The 9,558-nt window shown below is 41.7% G+C and overlaps 2 protein-coding genes across 3 annotated transcripts; one reads left to right on the forward strand and one right to left on the reverse strand.

The window, feature by feature from the left end:
- The first annotated feature begins 423 nt into the window (after window positions 1-423).
- Fbl6 (F-box and leucine-rich repeat protein 6) lies at window positions 424-5,629 on the forward strand. The gene is made up of 9 exons (XM_088034148.1): window positions 424-600; window positions 1,034-1,295; window positions 2,295-2,781; window positions 2,840-3,167; window positions 3,219-3,344; window positions 3,854-4,021; window positions 4,070-4,289; window positions 4,345-4,504; window positions 4,557-5,629. Exons 2-9 carry the CDS (start codon window positions 1,097-1,099, stop codon window positions 4,798-4,800), a joined length of 1,932 nt encoding a protein of 643 aa, XP_087890274.1. The 5' UTR covers window positions 424-600; window positions 1,034-1,096; the 3' UTR covers window positions 4,801-5,629.
- A 421-nt stretch (window positions 5,630-6,050) lies between these two features.
- Vav (Vav guanine nucleotide exchange factor) lies at window positions 6,051-9,540 on the reverse strand. Of its 2 annotated transcripts, none has more exons than XM_088034147.1 (11): window positions 9,324-9,540; window positions 9,049-9,276; window positions 8,826-9,001; window positions 8,709-8,774; window positions 8,212-8,311; window positions 7,971-8,132; window positions 7,611-7,922; window positions 7,079-7,563; window positions 6,644-7,033; window positions 6,451-6,597; window positions 6,051-6,406 (listed from the first exon to the last, which is right to left on the reverse strand). In XM_088034147.1, exons 2-11 carry the CDS (start codon window positions 9,274-9,276, stop codon window positions 6,151-6,153), a joined length of 2,322 nt encoding a protein of 773 aa, XP_087890273.1. In that variant the 5' UTR covers window positions 9,324-9,540; the 3' UTR covers window positions 6,051-6,150. The 2 variants fall into 2 exon arrangements, with proteins under 2 accessions (XP_087890273.1, XP_087890272.1); XM_088034146.1 differs by lacking the exon at window positions 8,212-8,311 and adding an exon at window positions 8,411-8,540.
- Between the last annotated feature and the right edge of the window lie 18 nt (window positions 9,541-9,558).

The following is a 9,558-nucleotide window of genomic DNA, read 5'->3' on the forward strand; positions in this document are numbered from 1 at the left end:
CTATACAAATGTCACGCAAGCTTTAAATTTGTAAAATAGGCAACCAACAATACAGTAGGTTATACAAATTACAGTCGAATTTCAACACTACCTTCTCCAAGGGACGTCGCGACGCTTTAAAATAACTTCTGTCTCTTTCAGGGATTTTTAAGAAATTTTTAATGGTTTTTGTGTTTTAGATATTCGCAGAATTCGAAGTGGATGACAGGATTTCCTTCACGAACTGGATGGACACAGTGTGCATAGATCGGCGAGTGCATTGATGGTCTGGCAAGAACCCAATGCCACCTCCCAACTGATTTCTTGATTCTTTTTATTAATTTCTGTTTGTTTTAGATGTGGTCCGGGTCATTTTACAGGTTTCTTTTCACTACTTCACCGACGTACCGGTAGGTACCGCCACTTTGCATCATCCTGTAACAAAATAACGTCAATACCAGCGCCACCTTTCCCTAGAAAAATGTTTGTAGCTTGAGTAACAAGGTCAACAACACTAAAATCAGAAAGTGGCCAAGTTTTCCAAAATTGTGAATTTTCCCAGGAAATAATAATGTGATTGTGAGTGCCCAACACTTTTTCATCTGAAACCGACAATTCCTGGTAAGTTCAACATTACTAAAAGCGTGCAAATGGAAAAATCGAGACCGATCCGTTGGCGATATAAAAAACTTCTTTCACGGCCCCCATCAACTGTCATCAAATTAGAGCTTTGACAAAATTGATTGGTATTGATAAAATACGAGTCGGGTCGATTTAGTGGGCTAAATGTTCAAGAATCGCGATATGTGTTCTCTCCTGTCATTTGTGATTGTTTACGAGCGGACTACATACAAAATTTGCCGCCTCAATTCAAATCGACGGGGCGAAAACCGAGTTTTATCCGTTTTTTCGGCGCTTAATCGGACTTTTGAAGCGGAAATCCCATCCGCAGGGATTAGAGGAGGCTCTGGAATCCACTTGTCACTTGTGACACCTGTCAATAAATCGAATTTACAGGTTAGATAGTTGTCAAAATTTAGTGATTTTTTTTCAGTTTTTCGAGTGCGAAATGTGGTTACCGACTTAGTTCTTGGGGGATAAAAAATGTAACATCGCCATGTCGGGCGCCAATTGTTTTAACGACATGCCAACGGAGATCTTCTCGCCACTTCCAGAAGATGAACCAAGTGGCGACTTGATGGAACTCAATGGAGACGTTTATAACCATTTACCAAACAACAATGTTTGCCCAACGAAGACCTACCCTGATCCCGGCGCCCCCGATGGCCCCGTTCAAGACACCCAACTCGATCTAGGTAACTTGAATTGGTTTGGTTCCAGGGGGTTAATGCTTCTCGAAAATGGCCTACACTTGACTGCCCCTTATTTCCTTATGATTTCGTCCAACTTTTCCCTTATTTCCTTAAACTTTCCCCGAATTCCTTGTGATTTCGTCCAATTACCCCTTATTTCCTTGTGATTTTGCCCAATTTCCCCTTATTTCCTTGTGATTTCGTCCAACTTCCCCCTTATTTGCTTGTTATTTCGTAAAACTTCCCCTACATTCCTTATGATTTTGTGCAACCTCTACTTATTTCCTTGTAATTTCGTCTAAATTCCTCTTATTTCCTTGTGTTTTCGTCCAACTTCCCCTTAATTTCTGTGATTTCGTCCAACTTCCCCCTTATTTCCTTGTTATTTCGTTAAACTTCCCCTGAATTCCTTGTGATTTCGTCCAACCTCTACTTATTTCCTTGTAATTTCGTCTAAATTGCTCTTATTTCCTTGTGTTTTCGTCCAACTTCCCCTTATTTTCTGTGATTTCGTCCAACTTCCCCTTATTTTCTTGTGATATTGTTCAACTTCCCATTATTTCCTAGTGATTTCGTCCAACTTCCCCCTTATTTGCTTGTTATTTCGTAAAACTTCTCCTGAATTCCTTGTCATTTCGTCCAACTTTCCCTTATTTCCTGTGATTTTGTCCAACTTTCCCCTTATTTCCTTGTTATTTCGTAAATCTTCCCCTGAATTCCTTGTGATTTCGTACAACATCTTATTTCCTTGTGATTTCGTCCAAATTTCCAAACTACTTATTTCCTTGTAATTTCGTCTAGTTTTTGTGCAACTTCCCCTTATTTGCTTGTTATTTCGTAAAACTTCCCCTGATTTCCTATTGATCCCCCCTAATGTAATGATTTCCCAGGATTTTCTGTTGATTTCCCTGATTTAAAAACGACTTCCCCTGATTTCCTAAGCCTGCTACACCGATTTCCCAGGGAGGTTTCGTTCAATGACAGTAACTGTGGCTCTTCCAGGTCCTTCGCCCTCCCACACCCCGTCAGCTGCCTTCAAGTCCGACAGTGTCGAGTTAAACTCGTACAACGGCAACATAAAGAACCACAAAGTGTCGAAGAGGAAGAAAATGGGCACCGGCGTAGGGCGAGGCAGGCCTCGTAAAGCGCTGGTTGCCATGTACCACAGTCAAATCAGCGGCGATAAGAATACCATCAAAATCCGAATCAAAAAGAGTAACTTTACAGCACAAGTCCAACTCACACCAAATAAGAAGAAAAGTGGAAGACGGAAAAAGCAGAAAGTCACCTCCGACACTGACGTCAGCGACTACGAGTATCATAATGTTAAGAAGAGTAGAGTGAGCAGCGAGAATGACGTGGTGACGAGTACTCAGGATCAGGAACCTCAGGAACAGAGCGTGTGGGGTGAACATATCCCTGAGACAATTTTGTACAAAATATTTCAAAATGTGTGCGTTCAGGATGGATGTTTACCGAACTTAGTGAGGTAAATACCAACATCTCTTGTAAGATTCACTTCTTGTACGATTTTTCTTTGTCCCCAGATTGTGTAGAGTGTGTAAATTATGGCGCAACGTGGCTCTAACTCCTTCATTGTGGACTAAAGTCGATCTAAACTACGTGAAAGAACCATTCAGGACGGACCTGCAGCTCCACTGGCTCATCTACAACCGGTTGTCGTACTGCCAAGATCTGAATCTCGGCGAATGGAAGGTTCGTGACATTCAAATCGCTATTGAAGCTCTCTGCCAGCATTGTCCCAACTTGCAAGGCATCAATCTGAGTGGCTGGAAAGGACTCAATGCCGACAACTTGAAATACTTGACAAACGAGTGTAAGAAGTTGGAGCGATTAGATTTGTCGTCAATTAACGTAAGTTGGTGTCATTGTCACCACCCATCGCGCTAACGCTCTTTTTTTTAGTCTACTTCAGCAATTAACTCGCAGCCTCTGGTGGCAATGGGACAGACCATGAGCAGCCGGTTGACCCATTTGGTGTTGGCTCACAATAAAATCGCAGGATTCACCCAAATCATGGCGTCGATCGCTGTAAGTTGTCTTTGGCTTCAAAAGATTCCGAAAGGGGTTTCTTAATATTTGGTTAATTCCGGAGATATCGAGCAAAATCGTTTTCGAACCTCCAAAATTTTGGCCTCTGGCGACTATTCGACATTTTAAACGCTTCTAACTCGGTTATTTATTGATCGACAAGAAAAATAAGGATATTTTTAGGTTCAGCGCGAAATTCTGCGTAAAATGAGCTCATGTAGCTCAAATTTCCTTAGAGAATGAACGAGATATCGACCGAAATAGATTTTCAAACGGTGTTTTTATGGTCATTTTCAAGACGCCATTTCGGGGTTAAAAGTGGGTTTAGTATTATTGAATTACATATCGATCGAAAGATGAGCTTGAAATCTATCAACTGGCTAAATGTCAGACCGATTGAGCAAATAGTTTACGAGGGGCGATCGAAAAATGAAAAATTGCCCATCGAATTTTCGACTTTTGAGGGAGTTTTCTAATGTAAAATAAGCCCACTTTGTTGTTTTTTCCAGACACACTGTCCGAATCTCCAACTCTTGGACATTTCAAACATCCGAACGTTTGCTCACAACAGCGCCCTTCTTCATGTGGAGAAACTCCAAATCGGGTGCCCCAAACTGCGAGTGTTGCGCATCACCAACAGCCAGATTTGGTTAGCCTCCGCCAGTGTAACCGACCAGGTTTGGATATCTCGCTTTGTTTCCTTTGTTGTAATTTTTTATTTGAAGATGGCATCTCCTGGTTTTCCTCTTCTGGAAGAACTGTCATTGGCCGGCCTGGAGGAGGATCAAACTACGACTTCTCGGTCTGTGGACGACGACGGGATAGAAAGGATCCTAAAAAATAGTACAAAGCTTCGTTTATTAGACGTTAGAGGATGCATCCGTCTGACCGACTCAGGGCTGGTCAAGGTGCCAGCTTGGGACCTGGAGCATCTTTTTTTGAGTGGTAATACCATCATTACAACATTAGATTGCCCCCCCTGACCGCCCCCTTATTACAGCCTGTTACATAACGCGAACTCAGAACTCTGGCTTGGAACTGATTGTCCAAAAGTGGAGCCACAGCTTGTTGGAAGTAGACTTGGCCTGGTCCACCGCCACATCGTCCCTCGACGCCGCCGTCTTGGCCTTGGCCGAGAAAGGCTTCGAATCTAAACTAAGGTAGAGCTGAGCCCCCGTGTTTTCTTCTCCCCCCTGACTATCGTTGTTCCAGGATTGTGAATTTATGCGGTTCTTCGGTGAGTTTGGAGCCTGTGAAAGCCATTCTGGTGAATTGCCCCAATTTGCATTCCATTAACTTGCAATCGTGTCGAGGTTTACCCCGTGGGATAAAACGATTATATACAGGTGCAGCTGTTCAGGAACTGAAACAAAGTTTGCAAAACAGGCCAAAGAATGATGTCAGCGAGTCGGAGAATGAACAGTCACCAGCTCATCCTATTGCAGCTGTCGAATAGTTTGTTACATGCTTCTTGAGAGTTGTGAGACGAGTGTGATCAAAGAACCGGAAGCTGTCAATTAGTGGACATCGATTTATTTAATGGGACCAATAGTTTCCATTGCCAGGACCGTTTTCTTCACTCTTAATGATAAAAGAAACCAAACTAACAATAAACGTGGACGCTGTTCTTAAAGCAATAATGATTTGACGGCAGTTTTGTGAGACAAAGCCTATTGTAACGGGGATTTGATCACACTCGACTCTATAGATATAATATAAAATTTATAAATATTTATTATATACATTGTATAAAAATGTATAATATTTGTCTGAATATTTTAAAGTTGAATATCTTATTTTGAATAATTTAGATATGATGAATACTTTACTAATTTAATACAGGTTATCAAGTGTACAAAGTATTTTATTAAAATTCCTTGTTAGGTCTAAATTATTGTCTATGTAAAGGATTTAAAAAATTATTAGAGGAGAATCACGTGTTTGTTTACTGTTTTCCCCCACGAATTGACTGGTGAGTATCTCTGCCATTACATTAGTAAAGTATTTCACTCTCAGTTTTCCCCTCTCTATACGTAAAGTCAACTGAACACCAATCAAAGTGTACAACACCGATTTTAATGCACCATTGTATTTTTTGTTTTTCGGAATAATGCGCACATTGCGTGTGTTGGTAGGCGAAAAATGATTTTTTTTAGAGAGCTGTATTTTATTATAGTAGATTGTGTACCTAATGTGTAATTGTCTACGTTAGATCGAAACTTATATTGTAATTCTAATTATGTTAACTGTTTTATAACAATAAAAAGGTTTCTTTATTTTTACAATATTATTATGCAATGCTGTGCAAAACACGAGTAAACAACACTTGTTTTATTAAATATACATTAAAGATAACAAATTTATCTTATAGTTGTAGAATAAAATATATTTAACAATAAAACAGATACTTTTCATAGAAAACGGGGAGTTCCAGTACTGAATTCGTTGCTTGTCTAAATTGATAATTGACACATCAAAGTGTTCAGTCTACAAATCTGTTAAGAGAGCTTTGTCTATAAATTACGTAATAAGACACTAATGGGACGCTGAACTGGATGTGCTAGAAATTCAAATAATTTTGATTTAGCAGCTACTCCCCCAACGGAATGCTAAGACGAGCCGCTCCTGCTCCCCTTTGACACAGAGTAATACTAGAAGCGCCTCTACTAAACCGGCGCTCGATGATAAAATGGCACATAATACACTTGCCATACATCCATAAAAAAAAAACAGACTAATAAATGCAGGCCTTGAAAGCAACGTGGAATTAACACCGGCAAGTAACGCATCACTAAAGTAACTTAAATTACTGCGCGAAATGCCGACTAGGATTGAACCTGACTTCACCTTCAACTTGTACGTAACCACTCGGAAAAAACCCAACTTCGTTGTTTTCGCTACGCCCTTTCCACCACCCATCTCTGTATCCTTCCTTCCCGACGATGGTAATCTGTTGGCCTTCTTTCAACGCCAAGTGTTCGTGTTCGCCGGGGTCGAAATTCCTAATGGCTTTGGCGCGGAGTTGCCGGTACGGCCACAACAACTTCGTGTTCTCCTCCAATCTGCAAAACCAAACTAGACGAGTTCAACACTCTCGCGTCCTTACCGCTCGAAGTTTTCCCTCAAACTATTAATTTGATAGTTGCGCACCAATTCATCGACGTTACTAAAAAATTTCGTCAAGGATAAGTAGTACTTGCGCTCTTGTTCTTCGGTGTTGCAGATTTTCATGTGTTTAACAGTGTTGTTGGTCCTGCAACAAAACAGTTAAGTTGGAGTTGTCACTTCTTGTCACTCACTTGAGCGTGAGGGCGTATTTATCCTTCTCCTCGCTTTGCGGTCTTATTCTGACTAGAAACGTGCCGTTTTCGCGGTACTCCAACTCTGTTTGCGCCCTGTTTCTGTCCATCTCCCCCACGAACCACAACTTGTCTTTCAGAGTGGCATCAGCGCCGTTTTGCACCGACTCTAAAGACGACGTGGAGTGATGATGGCTGTTGGTACCACACCTCCCCGATTGCGCGATGCACTGCTTGTGCACCCCAATATTACAAGTCGTGCATTTATACCCTTGATAAATCAACCCTCTCAGATATTTTGAGCAATGGAAACACTGAACTGGCCCGTCGAACGTGGTCAATTCAAACGTGTGATTCGTGCGTTTGATCGCCTGCGGATGGATGTTGTCCCTAAAAAAACGAGTTAATACAACGAGGCGGAGAATGAAGACTTACAAGGCGTCGTTGATCGCTTTGATCATTTGTTGTTTCAACTCGATGGTTCGTACAAAAATTGTATAAACCATCACGTTGTCATTTTTGACTAAATGAAAACTGTAACAGAACCGCGCGTCTCGGCTTAAGACGGCCCTGTTGTGCGTCTCATCCACGTGGTACTCGCTGATGTTGATTATAGTCCGAAAGGCGAATTGTTGCCCCTTGAGCTGTTTGCATATGAAAATACATTTATCAAAAATAAAAACGTAACGATTGCGGATTTTTTGATCATCATGAGCTTTGATTTTCAATTCCCCGTCTTTGATGAGTCTTCCATAACTCGCTAATCGCAGATAAGGCGATCGTTCCCATTCAACAATATTCTCCTGCAGGTTGTTGATAACGGCAAGATGTTCACTGTCGCGCGCCGCTTCATTGATGAAACTCGCCACGTCTAGCATCGCTTCTTTTGCTCTTCTGAGATCGTTGCACTCTTCGTGGTTCTGCCAAAAGAGATGGTGAGGTTTGGAGGAGTACCTGGATAACTTACAGGATCCGTGTTTTCGATGAGCTTGTCCAGGAGGAGGTGGTACTTTAGGATTCTTTGCATTGGTACCGAGAGGACATCTCTTAGTTTGAATCGACCGTTATTGTCCTCTTTTTCGTAGGCCACCACAGTCGAGTTGAATGCCTCGTCATTGTCGCACAACTCTTGGAGCAGATTCGTGGCTTTGGTGAGATTGGCGCAGTAGCCACCATAGACCAGGAAGCGCTCCCGCCACTTCATGAAAGTTTGACTGAGTTTCAACTCGCGAAACTTCTTCAGTTCTTGGTAAAACAAAGAGTGGATATCATGCAGTTCCTACAAGAATCAGATAAAGTAATGATAGTGACAAGGAGGAGGAAGTACGTTAATTTTGTAGAAGACGATCTCATGGTCCTGTTGCTTCATCTGGTTCGCCAGCGGCTTAATAAAGTTCCTCCTGAGCTTAGAAAGAACTTCAACGTAGTTCTTTTCCGTATCCAACAGCTCCTTAATCACGAAATCGCGTTTTTCCAAAGTCGGTTGGAGCTAGAAATGTAAAGTGAGAATCTCCTCGGGAATTGGGAGGGTTTTTGCAAAAAGAAGCGAGTGGAAGCAACGTAAATACCTCAAAAGAAGTGTGAACCACGCACAAATCTTGATAGATCTCTTCGCTAGCGGTGTCATAAATCGGATCAGTTATTCCTCGAGTGTGGATTTTCAATTCGCTAAAGAAACGAACAAAAAAACAAAGCCATGCATTCAACTAACTTAAAGTGAGCGAAAATAAACAGTAAATCCACGCTTTTGGGTACTAAAATGCGAACCTCTGGCAGACAAGTCGAGAAGGTCACGTAACACAAATCGTCATAAACCTCCTCTTCTTTGTCTTCAGGGCGTGGGCAGGGGATCGTGAATTGCAACCAACTCGGCTCGCACACGTTAGAGCGGGCGTCTCTTTTTATGAAATAATTTAAACACAACCATTTGTAGTACCAACGAGGATTAAAGTTGCGTTTTCAAATTTCGCGCCGAGCTTGCTCGGCGCGAAATTTGAACACTGTTGCGGTTTTACTCAATTAATCTTTGTTTATGGAAGGATCAAAAGATAACGAGTGCACTTACACAGATTTAAGGCTCTGATAAGTGGCTTCCTCTTCCTTTGTTTTGACTTTATGAGCAGTAAATCCCCTAAAACAAACAAAGAAATTTCGTGGTTTTAATAGAGTCACTTCTATTTACACTATATTTCCTTGTTGAGCTTTGGGACATAAAGACAGTTTGGACAACGTACACAACACCTTGTGAAAATTTGTCAGCTCAAAAAGAACCAAAGGATCAAACAGGTCGCCCTCTTTCAGTCCAAATGAGATGATGCAAGTCCTCCGAAACAGTTCAATGTTGTGTAAGCTCAAGAACTAAAACGCGACTCATTACAAGCCCTCAGGGGGGTAAACCCAAGTACCTGAGCCATGGCAGGTTTCAAATTCACGTCCTTCATGTCGATACAGCCCGGATCCATTTTGTTGAGCAATTTACATATGAGGACCCCATCTCTGAGCATGTTGGCCAAGTCGGCAATACCAGCTTCAGCACAGTTGGTTTTGTGATCTGGTCGCAACAGACCGTGTCGCGTGAGCCATTTCGCACATTCTTTCCATAATTCGTCGGAGGTGTCCAGAGCTGTGGCCATCTACAACAAAAACAATGAGGAAAAACGACGGGAAAATTCGTACGAACTTTGTAAAAAAGCGACGTTGGGATTTTGGCTCATTGAAAAACTTGCACGTCTTGATCTGGGGTTTTATTCCTAAAAAGACCGATAATTTCGATTGTTAAATAAAGCAAATTTACTTTGATGTCAAAATGACATCTCAGAGTTGTCGGTTGCTATGGCGGAGTTGTAAATAACAACAGTGCTGCCATCTGAACAATTCGTCACTAAAATTCGTTGCAAGTCGCAGTTTCGGGTTCA

The sequence above is a fragment of the Gnatocerus cornutus genome, chromosome 4 (assembly GCF_029298725.1).
Source record: "Gnatocerus cornutus isolate USDA-ARS CGAHR chromosome 4, icGnaCorn1.1, whole genome shotgun sequence".
Taxonomy (NCBI): domain Eukaryota; kingdom Metazoa; phylum Arthropoda; class Insecta; order Coleoptera; family Tenebrionidae; genus Gnatocerus; species Gnatocerus cornutus.

Coding starts and splice junctions, on each gene's coding strand:
- Fbl6 (XM_088034148.1), top strand. CDS start 1,097: ATGTCGGGCGCCAATTGTTTTAACGACATGCCAACGGAGATCTTCTCG. Junction 2,782..2,839: donor TGTTTACCGAACTTAGTGAG/GTAAATACCAAC, acceptor CTTTGTCCCCAG/ATTGTGTAGAGTGTGTAAAT. Junction 4,022..4,069: donor CCGCCAGTGTAACCGACCAG/GTTTGGATATCT, acceptor TTTTATTTGAAG/ATGGCATCTCCTGGTTTTCC.
- Vav (XM_088034146.1), bottom strand. CDS start 9,276: ATGGCCACAGCTCTGGACACCTCCGACGAATTATGGAAAGAATGTGCG. Junction 8,775..8,825: donor GCTCAACAAGGAAATATAGT/GTAAATAGAAGT, acceptor TGTTTGTTTTAG/GGGATTTACTGCTCATAAAG. Junction 8,133..8,410: donor TCTCGACTTGTCTGCCAGAG/GTTCGCATTTTA, acceptor TTACATTTCTAG/CTCCAACCGACTTTGGAAAA.